The sequence below is a fragment of the Salmo trutta genome, chromosome 23 (genome assembly GCF_901001165.1).
Source record: "Salmo trutta chromosome 23, fSalTru1.1, whole genome shotgun sequence".
Classification (NCBI taxonomy): Eukaryota; Metazoa; Chordata; class Actinopteri; order Salmoniformes; family Salmonidae; genus Salmo; species Salmo trutta.
In genome coordinates, this window is record NC_042979.1 from 47,163,829 (window position 1) to 47,184,738 (window position 20,910).

A 20,910-nucleotide genomic window follows, 5' to 3' on the forward strand; every position below is an offset into this window, starting at 1 on the left:
TGGCACTAGGCTTGGTTTAGCACTATATTCCCTGGACAGTATAGAAGGTGGCACCATTGGTCACCAAAGAGGCTTCTTACTGGTAATAGTAAATACCAAATGTGAGTGATCAAGGAGAGATAAGTGTTACTTTGCAGAACTATTCTAGTAACCTCTGACATCCCCTCTATTTAAATTGTTTTAAAAAAACATTTTTTTTATCCATGATGGTATCTGAATCAAGACGATCTCTGATAACCTGATAACACTCAAAATCGCATCCAAACTCCATTGTAAGGAACACCATTTTCTCACCAAGTTATACAACAACCAGTAGGCTACACCACATAATCTTAGTTTTTTTTTTAAAAAGCCAAAACATGTTCTACAATCAGGTTTATTAAACACTAATTCCACATCAGTTATATACAGAACAGATACTACATTATGGACTTTTGTCTCGTCTTAAACACAATACTAGTTGTTAACACTGACTGCCTGTCTGTCTTGGTCCCTATGTACCATCATGTTATTATTTTGTTATAGAAAAATTGAGGATGTTACATTCAGGTGTAAGAAAAGGTGGTGGGTGGGGGAGAGCAGTGGTTGTTGAACACTTGTGTTGTCACTAGCCAGGCCGTGAGAAGTGGAGTAAGTCCTGTAAAGCTGGTAGATGTGGCATGCTACGTCTGTAGCAACATCATCACGGGAACACAGAACTACATCTTGCGTGCACTAGCCAACTACTGTAGCTAGATTTGATGTTAAAGTCTGTCACACGAGATTAGTAGCTAGGAATGTCAAAAGGCCCTTGGTAAACAAACCACAGACAGACAGACAGACAGACATTCCTGACCTGGTTAGATATTACTGCACTGTCGGAGCTAGGAACACAAGCATTTCGCTACACCCGAAATAACATAGGCAAAATATGTGTACCTGACCAGTTAATTTTGGCACAGACAGACAGACCAACCGCAATTATCATCAATGAGATATTTACTGCTTGGCGATGTATTTTCCTGACGGTAATATTATATCAGTCTTGACTGAGTGATATTACAATATGATAAAGTTGATCATACCTCACTGTCTTTTATGAACATTTAGCTATACACGGTTGTCAAAAAGTACTGTTAAATGGGGATCACATTTACTGTAAATTGAAATGAGTGTGTTGAACCATAATCTAACGGATTAGATTTACTGTAATAATAATAATAATAATAATAATAATAATAATAACAACAACAATCTGATCTAAAACAAAAAGTTAAAACATACAACTCTAGAATAAGAACTTTAAATTTAAATACACAAAAACCATATATAAATAACTGGTCAAATGCTTTGTGATTTTAATATTGGTAAAAGCCAAGGCAGCAGATTAGATTTTAATATTGGTACTGTACGGACGGGGTCTTAAAAGCCAAGGCAGTAGATTAGATTGGACAAATACTTCTAAACAACATGAGGATATAAAGTCTGATAAAGCGTAGGCCTCCGGTAGGCCAGGCTTTCGTCCCAAATGGCAACCTATTCCCTATTTATACCACAGCGTTGTTGAATACTCATTTCTGATTGGCTAAGAAGGGCATTCTAGAATGGGTATTAAAACCAAATATAGAAGACAGTTGGATGTCTCTGAGACAGATATATGGGATACCTAATCATGACGCATTATAAAGCATTACACATGCAGACTGTAGTTACAGAAAGACAAACCAACAACCACACAAACCGATATAGGATACATTGTAAACGCAGGTCCAACAAGGAAAAACTTAGCTAACTAGCTAGCTAACGTTCATTTATTTTTTGCAGAGACCTCTGATGACCTAACGTGATGAGTGATGGGATGAACATGAATTTTTTCTCGGTCCTTCAATGTTGCAATCGTGGAGCTATGCTGTCAAACCCGTCCACTTTTCTATTTTGACCAGCTGTTTTCAGCAACTGATATTGTTCAATTCGATTGGTCATGTTGGCATGTTTGCTAGCAACAAACTGTTTAGCTACGTTCAAGCCTAATGTATGACGTGTTCGATAAGGGCGGCAGCTAGCCTAGCAGTTAAGAGCATTGGGCCAGTAACCGAAAGGTCTCTGGTTCGAATTCCCGAGTGGACTAGGTGAACAATGTGCCCTTGAGCAAGGTACTTAACCCTAATTGCTACTGCAAATCACTCTGGATAAGAGCGTTCGCTAAATAACTCAAAATGTAAATATGCAATGCGCTCTCCTCATAACGGACAGTGTCCTGACGCGAACGCAAACTGTTCAATGCCAAAATCGCTCATCATCATCATCATCATCATCAGCTCATTGTTATGGATGTATCCAAATGAATTGTCACTAGAAAACAGCTTAAAACAAACGCAGCTACTCTTTTTATTCTGGCTGCAGAGGTTGATGTGATTGTGTTAAAAAAATTGTTGACTAGCTAGCAAAAGCAAGTCAGCATGGCAACCGAATAAAAACGTCCACAGAACAGAAGGAATGAACAACTGGGTCACATCTCTGGCAACGGACTAACAATCAGGTTTCATGGGAGGATGGAAAAAAAATATGAATTTGACTTTTAATGAATTAAAAATATCTATGAAAAACATTTCCACCAGAAAATGTGTGCTTTAGTATTGTTTTCTTTGGCAACTGTGGTATAAGCCGGGATAAAACGCCTCCGTTCTGTACATTACCTTGGAGATAATGAACTCAGCTCCACCTCGTCCCGCTGTCTTGTCCATTATGTCCAAGGCAATGTACATAGTGCACACCTTATAGGTTCTGGTCAAATGTAATGCCCTACGTAAGGGAACAGGGTGACATTTGGGACACAATACAACACAACACAGGACAGGCAGGAGAGACACATAGCCAGGCCCAGCACAGTACACACAGGCCATGCAAGGCCAGAACCACAGCCCCATTCCATTGTGGCTGACTGAGCTGCCCCCTCACACATCATGCTATGGCCACGCTGCTGCCCTTCTGCGTCTGGCCACCAGAGGGCGCACTAGAGGACCAACCAGAGTAGGGAGAAGGGGGACGTGGAAGAGGCCAGGTCTAGCATGCACACTTCTTCTGGTCAGGCGCGGCGTCATCCAGCTTGGTGGCCCCTCCCCCGTTGGCGGGCTCGGCGGTGGGCTTGTCGACACACTGCTCCATCCTCTTCATGACCAGGTCTAGTAGAGCGATGACGGCCTTGTCCACCTCAGACCCCGTCGCTGCCGACGTCTCAAAGTACGGGATCCTACAGGGGACATACAGAACCCAGATCAGACAGGACACATACAGAACCCAGATCAGACAGGACACATAAAGAACCCAGATCAGACAGGACATACAGAACCCAGATCAGACAGGACACATACAGAACCCAGATCAGACAGGACACATACAGAACCCAGATCAGACAGGACACATAAAGAACCCAGATCAGACAGGACATACAGAACCCAGATCAGACAGGACACATACAGAACCCAGATCAGACAGGACATACAGAACCCAGATCAGACAGGACATACAGAACCCAGATCAGACAGGACACATACAGAACCCAGATCAGACAGGACACATAAAGAACCCAGATCAGACAGGACACATACAGAACCCAGATCAGACAGGACATACAGAACCCAGATCAGACAGGACACATATAGAACCCAGATCAGACAGGACCAATAACCCAGAAAAATAAACTATTTCTCGCTCAAAAATGTATGTTTTCTCAAGTACAATATTGTAAAACAAACAATAAAAGAGGGACTAAAAAGGAGAAAGTGTGAAGAGAAAATAAATACTAATGTCTTGTAATTATCAAAGTATGAGTCCCGTGTGGCTCAGTTGGTAGAGCATGGTGTTTGTCAGTCCCGTGTGGCTCAGTTGGTAGAGCATGGTGTTTGTTAGTCCCGTGTGGCTCAGTTGGTAGAGCATGGTGTTTGCAACGCCAGGGTGGTGGGTTCGATTCCCACGGGGGACCAGTACGGAAAAAAATGTATGAAATGTATGCATTCACTACTGTAAGTCGCTCTGGATAAGAGCGTCTGCTAAATGACTAAAATGTAAATGTATCACATTACATTACACTGGGACACCTGGTTACCCTACAGAGACAACACATTACACTGGGACACCTGGGTACCTTATTGAGACAACACATTACACTGGTACAACTGGTTACCCTACAGAGACAACACATTACACTGGTACACCTGGTTACCCTACAGAGACAACACATTACACTGGTACACCTGGGTACCCTACAGAGACAACACATTACACTGGTACACCTGGTTACCCTACAGAGACAACACATTACACTGGTACCCTACAGAGACATTACATTACACTGGGACACCTGGTTACCCTACAGAGACAACACATTACACTGGTACACCTGGGTACCCTACAGAGACAACACATTACACTGGTACACCTGGGTATCCTACAGAGACAACAACCAGGTCACTCTAGACCACAAAGTATCCTTATGTACAGCTCTCAATGACAACACACACACACACAGAGAGCTCTGAATGACAAGCCTAGCACTCATAAAGGACAGAGGAGACTTATTCAGTGGAAGTATTAATCGTTGGTTGTAGTGGAGAGTGAGAGCTTGTCATCAGTGGGAGTATAACTGCAGCCTCAGCAACAGTAAAAGCCACATTGCCTTTCTCGGCTGACCACTTCACTTAAGACATCAGTCGTCAATCTTCTGAGGCAAGTACAGTTGAAGTCGGAAGTTCACATACACCTTAAATTTGTGGAGTGGTTGAAAAACGAGTTTTAATGACTCCAACCTAAGTGTATGTAAACTTCCGACTTCAACTGTACATTCATACAAGTTGGAAACAGACAACGGGGAACTGGCCTGGGGTCAGTAAAGGTTTATCAAACAAACAGCGGGGAACTGGCCTGGGGTCAGTAAAGGTTTATCAAACAAACAACGGGGAACTGGCCTGGGGTCAGTAAAGGTTTATCAAACAAACAACGGCGAACTGGCCTGGGGTCAGTAAAGGTTTATCAAACAAACAACGGGGAACTGGCCTGGGGTCAGTAAAGGTTTGTCAAACAAACAACGGGAAACTGGCCTGGGGTCAGTAAAGGTTTATCAAACAGACAACAATACTCATTAGGTCTGACGGTGGTTTCTGGCTCTCTCTTTTCCGTGTGTGTGTGTGTGTGTGTGTGTGTGTGTGTGTGTGTGTGTGTGTGTGTGTGTACTCACCCGTACTTGTCGGCTAGTTCCTTAGCGTGCTTCTCCTGCACCTCTCTCTGGTCCGCCAGGTCTGCCTTGTTGCCCACCAACACAATGTCTGGGTTCTCACAGTACGCATTGGCCTGCAGCTGGCCTGAGGACAACATGGAACAGTTAGCATTGGCCTGCAGCTGGCCTGAGGACAACATGGAACAGTTAGCATTGGCCTGCAGCTGGCCTGAGGACAACATGGAACAGTTAGCATTGGCCTGCAGCTTGCCTGAGGAAAACATGGAACAGTTAGCATTGGCCTGCAGCTGGCCTGAGGACAACATGGAACAGTTAGCATTGGCCTGCAGCTGGCCTGAGGACAACAGTTAACATTGGTCTGCAGCTGGCCTGACGACAACAGTTAACATTGGTCTGCAGCTGGCCTGGGGACAACAGTTAACCTTGGTCTGCAGCTGGCCTGGGGACAACAGTTAGCATTGGCCTGCAGCTGGCCTCAGGACAACAGTTAACATTGGTCTGCAGCTGGCCTGACGACAACAGTTAACATTGGTCTGCAGCTGGTCTGGGGACAACAGTTAACATTGGTCCGTAGCTGGCCTGACGACAACAGTTAACATTGGCCTGCAGCTGGCCTGACGACAACAGTTAACATTGGTCTGTAGCTGGCCTGGGGACAACAGTTAACATTGGTCTGCAGCTGGCCTGGGGACAACAGTTAACATTGGCCTGCAGCTGGCCTGACGACAACAGTTAACATTGGTCTGCAGCTAGCCTGGGGACAACAGTTAACATTGGTCTGCAGCTGGCCTGGGGACAACAGTTAACATTGGTCTGCAGCTGGCCTGGGGACAACAGTTAACATTGGCCTGCAGCTGGCCTGACGACAACAGTTAACATTGGTCTGCAGCTAGCCTGGGGACAACAGTTAACATTGGCCTGCAGCTGGCCTGGGGACAACAGTTAACATTGGTCTGCAGCTGGCCTGACGACAACAGTTAACATTGGTCTGTAGCTGGCCTGGGGACAACATGGAACAGTTAGCATTGGCCTGCTGCTGGCCTGAGGACAACATGGAACAGTTAGCATTGGCCTGCTGCTGGCCTGAGGACAACATGGAACAGTTAACATTGGTCTGCAGCTGGCCTGACGACAACAGTTAACATTGGTCTGTAGCTGGCCTGGGGACAACATGGAACGGTTAACATTGTGGACATGGAATAAAAAACACCACCTTTTATATTCTGTCTCTCTTTTGGGACAGTGCTGTGTGTCCTCACACTCATTCTGTAGTTTACTAGTCACCTTTTTCTACATCCTGTGCTGAATCTAAAGCCAGCATGATTAGAGTACCAAGATACCACAGTTTAGTAGTACTACTCCCTAATGGAAGTAGCTTTCTGGCAAAACATTGACTAATTAATCAAAGTATTGCAGCAGAGTAAGAGAACGTGAAGGTAACTTATTTTTGTCCTGGGGGGTCTGGACTTCCGCTAATTAAGGTGTGTACGTTTCCTTCTCCAGAAAACAGTTTACTATTAACCTTTTCATACTTCCTAGATCAAAGGCCCGAATGACTACAGTATTGATTCATATTAATCCCCTGAGGACCTGTCTGCTCTTCCAGTGTCTCCTTAATGAAACCATCTTCTTTTCAAATGCCAGGCCGTCATTTGTCAATAAGAATTAGTTGTTAATTGACTGGTTAAATAATTAACGTAACGGAGGAAAACTTTGTAATTCTATTCAATAAGTGAATTGACTGAATCCCCAAACTCTGGCCACGTTCTGTTCCCTCAGGACGTTTGTGTGTGTGTGTGTGTGTGTGTGTGTGTGTGTGTCTGTGTGTCTGTGTGTCTGTGTGTGTGTGTGTGTGTGTACTGACTACTTAGACCACTACGTACTCATCCAGTTGCGGACGTTCAGAAAGCTCTGTTGGCTGGTGAGGTCAAACATGAGCAGGAAGCCCATGGCATCTCTGAAGAAGGCTGTGGTTAGACTCCTGAACCTAGGAGGGCATGGAGGTTAGTAACAGCAGGGTTGTGTTGGTTCGATTCCCACATGGGCCACCTGTACTGAATATATCTTCCAATGGAGACAGTTCTTTAATTAAATCGCTTTTGGATAAAAAGCATTTGCCAAATGACCATTTTACTGTTGCAAGATTGCCAGTGTGGCTTCCAGCTTGCAAGTGATTAAATTCTCAAATTAGAAATGATCTTTCAATTTAGAGAATTTAAAATGTCCTTCTGGCAAACAGAATCTCCTGGCGGAGCGGAGCGGTCTAAGGCACTGCATCTCAGTGCTAGAGTCATCACTACAGACGCCGGTTTGATTCCAGGCTGTATCACATTTGTGATATTTGTTCTTAAACTGACTTGCCTAGTTAAATAAAGGTTCAAACAAAATAAATAAATATAAAGGCCCTTTCAGAAATTAGTTGAACTATACACATACTATATAATACCACTGATGAGTCATCAACACATACTATATAATACCACTGATGAGTCATCAACACATACTATATAATACCACTGATGAGTCATCAATACAGACTATATAATACCACTGATGAGTCATCAACACATACTATATAATACCACTGATGAGTCATCAATACAGACTATATAATACCACTGATGAGTCATCAACACATACTATATAATACCACTGATGAGTCATCAACACAGACTATATAATACCACTGATGAGTCATCAATACAGACTATATAATACCACTGATGAGTCATCAATACATACTATATAATACCACTGATGAGTCATCAATACAGACTATATAATACCACTGATGAGTCATCAATACATACTATATAATACCACTGATGAGTCATCAATACATACTATATAATACCACTGATGAGTCATCAACACATACTATATAATACCACTGATGAGTCATCAATACAGACTATATAATACCACTGATGAGTCATCAATACATACTATATAATACCGCTGATGAGTCATCAATACATACTATATAATACCGCTGATGAGTCATCAATACATACTATATAATACCGCTGATGAGTCATCAATACATACTATATAATACCGCTGATGAGTCATCAATACATACTATATAATACCGCTGATGAGTCATCAATACATACTATATAATACCACTGATGAGTCATCAATACATACTATATAATACCACTGATGAGTCATCAACACACACTATATAATACCACTGATGAGTCATCAACACATACTATATAATACCACTGATGAGTCATCAACACATACTATATAATACCACTGATGAGTCATCAACACATACTATATAATACCACTGATGAGTCATCAACACATACTATATAATACCACTGATGAGTCATCAACACATACTATATAATACCACTGATGAGTCATCAATACATACTATATAATACCACTGATGAGTCATCAACACATACTATATAATACCACTGATGAGTCATCAATACATACTATATAATACCACTGATGAGTCATCAACACATACTATATAATACCACTGATGAGTCATCAATACAGACTATATAATACCACTGATGAGTCATCAATACATACTATATAATACCACTGATGAGTCATCAATACAGACTATATAATACCACTGATGAGTCATCAATACAGACTATATAATACCACTGATGAGTCATCAATACATACTATATAATACCACTGATGAGTCATCAATACATACTATATAATACCACTGATGAGTCATCAATACAGACTATATAATACATCTGATGAGTCATCAATACATACTATATAATACCACTGATGAGTCATCAATACATACTATATAATACCACTGATGAGTCATCAATACATACTATATAATACATCTGATGAGTCATAAATACATACTATATAATACCACTGATGAGTCATCAATACATACTATATAATACCACTGATGAGTCATCAATACATACTATATAATACCACTGATGAGTCATCAATACAGACTATATAATACATCTGATGAGTCATAAATACATACTATATAATACCACTGATGAGTCATCAATACAGACTATATAATACCGCTGATGAGTCATCAATACAGACTATATAATACATCTGATGAGTCATAAATACATACTATATAATACCGCTGATGAGTCATCAATACATACTATATAATACCACTGATGAGTCATCAATACAGACTATATAATACATCTGATGAGTCATAAATACATACTATATAATACCACTGATGAGTCATCAATACAGACTATATAATACCGCTGATGAGTCATCAATACAGACTATATAATACATCTGATGAGTCATAAATACATACTATATAATACCGCTGATGAGTCATCAATACATACTATATAATACCACTGATGAGTCATCAACGTTAGCGTCGCCCGTTAGAGAGACATCGGCGTCGCCCGTTAAGAGAGACGTCAGCGTCGCCCGTTAGAGAGACGTCAGCGTCGCCCGTTAGAGAGACGTCAGCGTCGCCCGTTAGAGAGACGTCAGCGTCGCCCGTTAGAGAGACGTCAGCGTCGCCCGTTAGAGAGACGTTATTGTAACCCATTAGAAACGTTATTGTAATACAGTACCTCTCCTGTCCAGCCGTATCCCAGAGCTGGAGGTGAACTTTAAAAGTCTTCCCTGTGGTTCCATTGGGGCCCGACGCTGTGTACACCTGAAAAACACACACACACACGCACACACACACACGCACACACACGCACACACACGCACGACAGTTGTGTCTGGCTTCAAAACAAACAGAAGACAAACCCTGTTTTGAAGGTGTTGTTGCCAAAAGAGAATAAAACCGTTATCTGGGGAAAGGAAAATTACTTTTGCTGCAGAATCCAAAGAAAATACAGGAACAATTGAACTGATAGAAACAGGTTCAAAGTGAAAAGATAAAAACAGGGTCATACTGTATTAAATAGGAGATTCAGAGAAACTGAACGGTGTTTGTATGGGAGAACTGTGAGGGAGGGAGAAATTAAAATCACAAGACAGAACGTTGACTAACAGTCATGCTTTTCTTTACATTGTAAATATATGTATTTTGCATTCACGGACATTACAAGGGAATATTAGCATTTTCTCCCTCTGTCTAGCTGTTAGCCTACTGTCATGTATTCCTGGATGACAAATGCTAACGCTAGCCAGTAACCATCCGACGGCATGGTGAACTAACTGTCTGAGGAGGGCATTCGGACTCAGAGGACCATCACTAAAAACAGCAGACAGTGATCATAATCTACGTTGTTCCTGCGTCACAGCATCGGATACCTGCCTCTCCCTCCTTCACCTGACGGGATGGTTCACAGATCTCATGTCTGTGTGTAACACACCAAAAAAGGGTCAGATTTACAAATGCCTCAGGAAGATACTGACCTCTTTTCTCCTAAGCCCCCCCCCCCCAAAAAAACACCGTAGGAAAAGGTTTTGGTTGAAAAGATATTTATAAAACACAAATCAAATCAAATCTATTTATATAGCCCTTCTTACATCAGCTGATATCTCAATGTGCTGTATAGAAACCCAGCCTAAAACCCCAAACAGCAAGCAATGCAGGTGTAGAAGCACGGTGGCTAGGAAAAACTCCCTAGAAAGGCCAGAACCTAGGAAGAAACCTAGAGAGGAACCAGGCTATGAGGGGTGACCAGTCCTCTTCTGGCTGTGCCGGGTGGAGTTTATAACAGCACATGGCCAAGATGCTCAAATGTTCATAGATGACCAGCATTGTCAAATAATAATAATCACAGTAGTTGTCGAGGGTGTAACAAGTCAGCACCTCAGGAGTAAATGTCAGTTGGCTTTTCATAGCCGATCATTCAGAGTATCTCTACCGCTCCTGCTGTCTCTAGAGAGTTGAAAACAGCAGGTCTGGGACAAGGTAGGACCATCAATGAGATGTTAGATGCTGTAAATGTGAGCGAAAACAAGAACGCTTAGACAAGAGCCCCTTGCTCTACTGTCTCTTAGCCCTTTAAGAGATGTAAGCTTTCTTGTTTTAGCTCACATTTACAGCCTCTAACATCTCATTGATGGTCCAACTGGACCATTTACAACAGATTAATGTACATCTCATTGATGGTCCTACTGTCACAGAGATCATAGTTTAGATTCACAGTGATATGTGTTGGCTGTCTTTGACAGGAGAGATTGTACTTCATTCTGGGCACTGGAGTCACAAAGGACTATAGTCACATGGCTTAACAATGGCAGAGGTTCATCCTCTCTCTTTAATTTAAACTTTACAGCTCTACTTCCCCTCCTCTCAGAGGTTCATCCTCTCTCTTTAATTTAAACTTTACAGTTCTACTTCCCCTCCTCTCAGAGGTTCATCCTCTCTCTTTAATTTAAACTTTACAGTTCTACTTCCCCTCCTCTCAGAGGTTCATCCTCTCTCTTTAATTTAAACTTTACTAGCTCTACTTCCCCTCCTCTCAGAGGTTCATCCTCTCTCTTTAATTTAAACTTTACAGTTCTACTTCCCCTCCTCTCAGAGGTTCATCCTCTCTCTTTAATTTAAACTTTACAGCTCTACTTCCCCTCCTCTCAGAGGTTCATCCTCTCTCTTTAATTTAAACTTTACTAGCTCTACTTCCCCTCCTCTCAGAGGTTCATCCTCTCTCTTTAATTTAAACTTTACAGTTCTACTTCCCCTCCTCTCAGAGGTTCATCCTCTCTCTTTAATTTAAACTTTACAGTTCTACTTCCCCTCCTCTCAGAGGTTCATCCTCTCTCTTTAATTTAAACTTTACAGTTCTACTTCCCCTCCTCTCAGAGGTTCATCCTCTCTCTTTAATTTAAACTTTACAGTTCTACTTCCCCTCCTCTCAGAGGTTCATCCTCTCTCTTTAATTTAAACTTTACTAGTTCTACTTCCCCTCCTCTTCCCTGGCAATCTCTGAACAGCCCAGTAAGGCAACTTGACATGAATTAAGATAACAGAAAGAGAGACGGTCTTAGAAGGAGGAGAAATGGTAATCACTGGCTGCATACTGATTCTCCACCCTCCAATCTCCACATCATGGATTTAACAATGGTGGAAAGTCCCTACAGCCAAGGGCTTAATTCAATACAATGCTTTTAAATGGATGACGGGAGTATGCAAGTGCTCACTTTGAGACAGGTGTGGAGAATGGGGGACGCATACACAGTCTCAGTGAGTCTGAAGAAGAGCTGGGGTTGATGAAGGAAAGGCAGGACGATACTCATAAACATCGCGTTCGCATGCGTGTGCGTGCGTGTACTCACCACTCTCTTTTCCCTGAAGTCTATTCCCACCGTGGTGATGAACTTGGGGTTGAACTTGTTGTCTGTGTACCTGAAGAGGAAAGTAGTATTATTAATAATAATAATAATACACTACATGACCAAAAGTATGTGGACACCTGCTCGTCAAACATCTCATTCCAAAATCATGGGCATTAATATGGAGTTGGTCCCCCCCTTTACTGCTATAACAGCCTCCACTCTTCTGGGAAGGATTTCCACTAGATGTTGGAACATTGCTGCGGGGACTTGCTTCCATTCAGCCACAAGAGCATTAGTGAGGTCGGGCACTGATGTGGACGATTAGGCCTGACTCACAGTTGGCTTTCCAATTCATCCCAAAGGTGTTCGATGGGGTTGAGGTCAAGGCACACTTAACCAGCATGGCTACCACAGCATTCTGCAGCGATACGCCATCCCATCTGGTTTGCGCTTGGTGGGACTATCATTTGTTTTTCAACAGGACAATGACCCAACACACCTCCAGGCTGTGTAAGGGCTATTTGACCAAGAAGTAGAGTGATAGAGTGCTGCATCAGATGACCTGGCCTCCACAATCACCCAACCTCAACCCAATTGAGATGGTTTGGGATGAGTTTGACAGCAGAGAAGGAAAAGCAGCCAACAAGTGCTCAGCATATGTGGGAACTCCTTCAAGACCATTGGAAAAGCATTCCAGGTGAAGGGTCACAGACAGTGTCACCAGCAAAGTACCCCCACCACATAACACCTCCTCCTCCATGCTTCACGGTGGGAACCACACATGCGGAGATCATCCGTTCACCTACTTTGCGTCTCACAAAGACACAGCGGTTGGAACCAAAAATGTTCAATTTGGACTCCAGACCAAAGGACAAATTTCCACCGGTCTAATGTCCATTGCTCGTGTTTCTTGGCCCAAGCAAGTCTCTTCTTCTTATTGGTGTCCTTTAGTAGTGGTTTATTAGGCAGTAATTCAACCATGAAGGCCTGATTCACACAGTCTCCTCTGACCAGTTGATGTTGAGATGTGTCTGTTACTTGAACTCTGAAGCATTTATTTGGGCTGCAATCTGAGGCTGGTAACTCTAATGAACTTATCCTCTGCAGCAGAGGTAACTCTGGGTCTTCCTTTCCTGTGGTGGTCCTCATGAGAGCCAGTTTCATCATAGTGCTTGATGGTTTTTGCGACTGAACTTGAAGAAACTTTCAAAGTTATTTTCTGTATTGACTGACCTTCACGTCTTAAAATAATGGTGGACTGTTGTTTCTCTTTGCTTATTTGAGCAGTTGTTGACATAATATGGACTTGGTCTTTTACCAAATAGGGCTATCTTCTGTATACCACCCCTACCTTGTCACAACACAACTGATTGGCTCAAATGCATTAAGAAGGAAAGAAATTCCACAAATGAACTTTTAAGAAGGCACAACTGTTAATTGAAATGCATTCCTGGTAACTACCTAATGACGCTGGTTGAGAGAATGCCAAGAGTGTGCAAAGCTGTCATCAAGGCAAAGGGTGACTATTTGAAGAATCTCAAATATAAAATACATTTTCATTTGTTTATCACTTTTTTGGTTACTACATGATTCCATATGTATTATTTCATAGTTTTGATGTCTTCACTATTATTCTACAATGTAAAAAAATTGTACAAATAAAAAAAAAATACCCTTGAATGAGTGTCCAAAACTTTTGACCGGTATACAGAGCCATGAAGGTATCGAATCGTATTGAAAGGGAAAGATGCACATCCCTAATAACTAGTTGTGTGTGTGTGTGTGTGTGTGTGTGTGTGTGTGTGTGTGTGTGTGTACCTGTACAGAAAGGTTGTCTTCCCTACTCCAGAGTCCCCCAGAGCCAGGAGCTTGATCAGGTAATCATAGTCCCCATCAGTCATCGTGCTGACAGCGCTGAACCTGGAGTTAACAAAACAAGAAGTCATTTTTAAAAAAGGTATAGGACTCCACTGGGGGATTAAACCAACAACTTTCCAATCTCAGGGGAGACACTTTAACCACAAGGTCACTGAGTGAGTACATGAAGTTAGACAGCGGATTCATCACAGCCTGTCTGACAATTCATACATTCATTCATACATTCATTCAGTTGAAGTCAGAAGTTTACATACACCTTAGCCAAATACATTTAAACTCCATTTTTCACAATTCCTGACATTTTAATCCTAGTAAAAATTCCCTGTTTTAGGTCAGTTAGGATCACCACTTTATTTTAAGACTGTGAAATGTCAAAATAATAGTAGAGAGTATGATATATTTCAGATTTTATTTCTTTCATCACAATCCCAGTAGGTCAGAAGTTTACATACAATCAGTATTTGGTAGCATTGCCTTTAAATTGTTTAACTTGGGTCAAACGTTTCGGGTAGCCTTCCACAAGCTTCCCACAATAATGTGGGTGAATTTTGGCGCATTCCTCCTGATAGAGCTGGTGTAACTGAGTCAGGTTTGTAGGCCTCCTTGCTCGCACACCCTTTTTCAGTTCGGCCCACAAATGTTCTAGGGGATTGAGGTCAGGGATTTGTGATGGCCACTCCAATACCTTGATTTTGTTGTCCTTAAGCCATTTTGCCACAACTTTGGAAGTATGCTTGGGGTCATTGTTCATTTGGAAGACCCATTTGCGACCAAGCTTTAACTTCCTGACTGATGTCTTGAGATGTTGCTTCAATATATCCACATAATTTTCCTGCCTCATGATGCCATCTATTTTGTGAAGTGCACCAGTCCCTCCTGCAGCAAAGCACCCCCACAACATGATGCTGCCACCCCCGTGCTTCACGGTTGGAATGGTGTTCTTCGGCTTGCAAGCCTCCCCCTTTTTCCTCCAAACATAACGATGGGCATTATTGCCAAACAGTTCTACTTTTATTTCATCAGACCAGAGGACATTTCTCCAAAAAGTACGATCTTTGTCCCAATGTGCAGTTGCAAACCATAGTCTGGCTTTTTTATGGCGGTTTTAGAGCAGTGGCTTCTTCCTTGCTGAGCGGCCTTTCAGGTTATGTCGATAATAGACTCGTTTTACTGTGGATATAGATACTTTTCTACCTGTTTTTTTTTCCTTTTTTTAAAAATCACCTTTATTTAATCAGGTAGGCCAGTTGAGAACAAGTTCTCATTTACAATTGCGACCTGTCCAAGATAAAGCAAAGCAGTTCGACAACATACAACAACACAGAGTTATACATGGAATAAACAAAACATACAGTCAATAACACAATAGAAAAAGTCTATATATAGTGTGTGCAAATGAGGTACGATAAGGCAGGTAAGGCAATAAATAGGCAATAGTGGTAAAATAATTACAAGTTAGCATTTTAACACTGGAGTGATAGATAGTTTCCTCCAGCATCTTTGCAAGCCCCTTTGCCGTTGTTCTGGGATCGATTTGCACTTTTCACACCAAAATACGTTCATCTCTAGGAGACAGAATGTGTCTCCTTCCTGAGCGGTATGACGGCTGCGTGGTCCCATGGTGTTCATACTTGTTTGTACAGATGAACGTGGTACTTTCAGGCATTTGGTAATTGTTCTCAAAGGATGAACCAGACTTGTGGAGGTCTACAATTTTGTTTCCGAGGTCTTGGCTGATTTCTTTTGATTTTCCCATGATGCCAAGCAAAGAGGAACTGAGCTTGAAGGTAGGCCTTGAAATACATCCACAGGTACACCTTCAAATGTTGTCAATTATCCTATCAGAAGCTTCTAAAGCCATGACATCATTTTCTGGAATTTTCCAAGCTGTTTAAAGGCACAGTCAACTATGTAAACTTCTGACCCACTGGAATTGTGATACAGTGAATTATAAGTGAAATAATCTGTCTGTAAACAATTGTTGGAAAAATGACTCTTGCCATGCACAATGTAGATGTCCTGACCGACTTGCCAAAACTATAGTTTGTAAACAAGAAATTTGTGGAGTGGTTGGAAAAACGAGTTTTAATGACTCCAACCTAAGTGTATGTAAACTTCCGACTTCAACTGTACATTCATACAAGTTGGAAACAGACAACGGGGAACTGGCCTGGGGTCAGTAAAGGTTTATCAAACAAACAACGAGGAACTGGCCTGGGGTCAGTAAAGGTTTGTCAAACAAACAACGGGGAACTGGCCTGGGGTCAGTAAAGAAACAGACCGAAGCGAAACGGCCCAACGTCATAATAACAAACACAACTTTATTTGATCCAATAAAATCTAATGTGATCAGCCATACAATACAGATCTCTGGTCTAGATCAGACAAAGAACAAGAACAGTGGCACACTAATGTAGACAGTCATCTCATCTCCTGTTAACAAATTACTCTCTGGTCTAGTTTAGTAGCTCACGTGGAACCACATACATCAACAACGTCCATGTCATGAGAAGGTTCTGAGAGACTTGACTAATGGAAATCAAATTTTGTCTCCTTAAAAACATGCAAAACACACAAACATACATATGTAAGAACGCTGTTCATTGAATATAGCTCAGCATTCATAGTGCCCTCCAAGCTCATCATGAAGCTTGAGGCCCTGGGTCTCAACCCCCACCCTGTGCAATTGGTTCCTGGCCCCCCAAGTGGTGGTGAAGGCAGGAAACAACACCTCCACTTCGCTGATCCTCAACACTGGGGCCCCCACAAGGGTGCGTTCTCAGCCCTCTCCTGTACTCCCTGTTCACCCATGACTGTGTGGCCATGCACGCCTCCAACTCATTCATCAAGTTTGCAGACGACACAACAGTAGTGGGCTTGATTGCCAACAACGACAAGACAGCCTACAGGGAGGAGGTGAGGGCTCTCGGAGTGTGGTGTCAGTAAAACAACCTCTCACTCAACGTCAACAAAACAAAAAAGGAGATATTTGTGGACTTCAGGAAACAGAAGAGGGAGCACTCCCCCATCCACATCGACGGGACAGCAGTGGAGAAGGTGGAAAGTTTTAAAGTTCCTCGGCGTACACATCACAGACAAACTGAAATGGTCCACCCACACAGAAAGTGTGGTGAAGAAGGTGCAACAGCCCCTCTTCAACCTCAGAAGGATGAAGAAATTTGGCTTGTCACCTAAAACCCGCACAAAGTTTTACAGATGCACAATTGAGAGCATCCCGTCGGGCTGTATCACCGCCTGGTACAGCAACTGCCCCGCCCACAACCGCAGGGCTCTCCAGAGGGTGGTGTGGGATGCACAATGCATCACCGGGGGCAAAGTACCTGCCCTCCAGGACACCTACAGAACATGGTGTCACAGGAAGGCCAAAAATATCATCATGGACAACAACCACCCGAGCCGCTACCTGTTCACCCCACTACCATCCAGAAGGCGAGGTCAGTACAGGTGCATCAAAGCTGGGACCAAGAGACTGAAAAACAGCATCTATCTCAAGGCCATCAGACTGTTAAACAGCCATCACTAGCTGCCTACATACAGACTTGAAATCATTGGCCACTTTAATAAATGGAACACTAGTGACTTTAATAATGTTTACAAAAAAAATAAAAATAATAATGTTGACATATCTTACATTACTCACCTCATATGTATATACTGTATTTTATACCATCTATTGCATCTTGCCTATGCCACTCTGTCATTGCTCATCCATATATTTATATATTCTTATTCCATTCCTTTACTTAGATTTGTGTGTATAAGGTAGTTGTTGTGGAATTGTTAGATTACTTGTTAGATATTACTGCACTGTCGGAACTAGAAGCACAAGCATTTCACCACACTCACATTAACATCTGCTAACCATGTGTATGTGACCAATAAAATTTGATTTGATTTAATTCAATGTGTAAGGTCAGTCTGGGCTGTGACATGATTAGGTTTTATTACATTTACATTTAAGTCATTTAGCAGACGCTCTTATCCAGAGCGACTTACAAATTGGTGCATTCACCTTATGATATCCAGTGGAACAACCACTTTACAATAGTGCATCTAAATCTTTTAGGGGGGTGGGGGGGGGGGGGGTTAGAAGGATTACTTTGTCCTATCCCAGGTATTCCTTAAAGAGGTGGGGTTTCAGGTGTCTACGGAAGGTTAGGTTGACAATGATTGGTCCTGTTACTAAGGAACTCATTTCACATGTTGGCTACGTGGGGAGATGTATAAAACAGCCAACACTATGAAAGAGACGAGCTGTCATATATCTCATGCCAGACTTCAACACATTAATGATGTGTCAGGTCTCTGGTCTAGACATTCCTTCAGACTAGTTGTTCGTCCCGTCTAACTCTTTTCTTTTCATTTTTCAAAGTAAATAATTACATCAGCATTCTGATCTCTTTAATACATACACTTGATATAAATATATATGTATTTATATATACACATACAGTTGAAGTCTAAAGTTTACATACACTTAGGTTGGAGTCATTAAAACTCGTTTTTCAACCACTCCACAAATTTCTTGTTAACAACCTATAGTTTTGGCAAGTTGGTTAGGACATCTACTTTGTGCATGACACAAGTCATTTTTCCAACAATTGTTTACAGACAGATTATTTCACTAATAATTCACAAATTTCCAAACACCTGAAGGTATCATGTTCATCTGTACAAACAATAGTATGCAAGTATAAACACCATGGGACCACGCAGCCATCATACCGCTCAGGAAGGAGACACGTTCTGTCTCCTAGAGATGAACGTACTTTGGTGCAAAAAGTGCCAGTCAATCCCAGAACAACAGCAAAGGACCTTGTGAAGATGCTGGAGGAAACAGGTACAAAAGTATCTATATCCACACGACATAACCTGAAAGGCCACTCAGCAAGGAAGAAGCCACTGCTCCAAAACCGCCATAAAAAAGCCAGACAACTGCACATGGGGACAAAGATCGTACTTTTTGGAGAAATGTCCTCTGGTGTGATGAAAAAAATATATAACTATTTGGTCATAATGACCATCGTTATGTTAGGAGGAAAAAGGTTGGAGGTTTGCAAGCCGAAGAACACCATCCCAACCGTGAAGCACGGGGGTGGCAGCATGATGTTGTGCGGGTGCTTTGCTGCAGGAGGGACTGGTGCACTTCACAAAATAGATGGCATCATGAGGGAGGAAAATTATGTGGATATATTGAAGCAACATCAAGACATCAGTCAGGATGTTAAAGCTTGGTCGCAAATGGGTCTTCCAAATGGACAATGACCCCAAGTATACTTCAAAAGTTGTGGCAAAATGGCTTAAGGACAACAAAATCAAGGTATTGGAGTGGCCATCACAAATCCCTGACCTCAATCCCCTAGAACATTTGTGGGCAGAACTGAAAAAGCATGTGTGAGCAAGGAGGCCTACAAACCTGACTCAGTTACACCAGCTCTGTCAGGAGGAATGGGCCAACATTTACCCAAATTATTGTGGGAAGCTTGTGGAAGGCTACCCGAAATGTTTGACCCAAGTTAAACAATTTAAAGGCAATGTCACCAAATACTAATTGAGTGCATGTAAATTTCTGACCCACTGGGAATGTGATGAAAGAAATAAAAGCTGAAATAAATCATTCTCTCTACTATTATTCTGACATTTCACATTCTTAAAACAAAGTGGTGATCCTAGCTGACCTAAAACAGGGAATTTTTACTAGAATTAAAATGTCAGGAATTGTGAAAAACTGAGTTGAAATGTATTTGGCTAAGGTGTATGTAAACTTCTGACTTCAACTGTGTGTGTGTGTGTGTGTGTGTGTGTGTATATATATATATATATAATGCTATAGGTCAGAGGTTAAATGTTAGACTGTGGCCTTCTGGGAAAGAGCCTGGGAGCGCCAGCCACTTGGGGGGGGGGGGGGGGGGGGGGGTAGAGAGGGCGTATCAGGGGAAACCGTGCATGTGTGTTTTATGTACTATGCTATCCGATGTGATCTCTCTCAGATGGGGTGGCACATGATATCATCCCCATGAGGTGCTCCTCTGGTTGGATGGGAAAGCAGAGACACTTCTACTGACTGTACTGTGTTTACCCCCCCAGATACCACGGTACCATTATCAATTCACTCTACATAGACAACTAATTGTGAGGAAAGGAACAGAGTCCATCTAAATCACTAGAGTTCTGTAGAGTAGTCTAATTGTGAGGAACAGAGTCCATCTAAATCACTAGAGTTCTGTAGAGTAGTCTAATTGTGAGGAACAGAGTCCATCTAAATGACCAGAGTTCTGTAGAGTAGTCTAATTGTGAGGAACAGAGTCCATCTAAATCACTAGAGTTCTGTACAGTAGTCTAATTGTGAGGAACAGAGTCCATCTAAATGACCAGAGTTCTGTACAGTAGTCTAATTGTGAGGAACAGAGTCCATCTAAATGACCAGAGTTCTGTACAGTAGTCTAATTGTGAGGAACAGAGTCCATCTAAATGACCAGAGTTCTGTACAGTAGTCTAATTGTGAGGAAAGGTCCATCTAAATGACTAGAGTTATGTAGAGTAGTCAAATTGGA

At 42.0% G+C, this 20,910-nt stretch overlaps 1 protein-coding gene across 3 annotated transcripts in view; it reads right to left on the reverse strand.

Annotated features, from left to right (window-relative positions):
- Window positions 1-360: 360 nt before the first annotated feature.
- LOC115160162 (ras-related protein Rab-27B) overlaps window positions 361-20,910 on the reverse strand; it is a 78,517-nt gene continuing 57,967 nt past the window's right edge. For all 3 annotated transcript variants that reach the window (XM_029710536.1, XM_029710534.1, XM_029710537.1), the window contains 6 exons: window positions 14,276-14,377; window positions 12,458-12,527; window positions 9,790-9,875; window positions 7,096-7,199; window positions 5,213-5,336; window positions 361-3,229 (listed from right to left, as the gene is read on the reverse strand). In XM_029710536.1, coding sequence (XP_029566396.1) covers window positions 3,043-3,229; window positions 5,213-5,336; window positions 7,096-7,199; window positions 9,790-9,875; window positions 12,458-12,527; window positions 14,276-14,358 — 654 coding nt within the window. In that variant the 5' untranslated portion in view covers window positions 14,359-14,377 and the 3' untranslated portion in view covers window positions 361-3,042. The remainder of the gene's footprint in view (window positions 3,230-5,212; window positions 5,337-7,095; window positions 7,200-9,789; window positions 9,876-12,457; window positions 12,528-14,275; window positions 14,378-20,910) is intronic.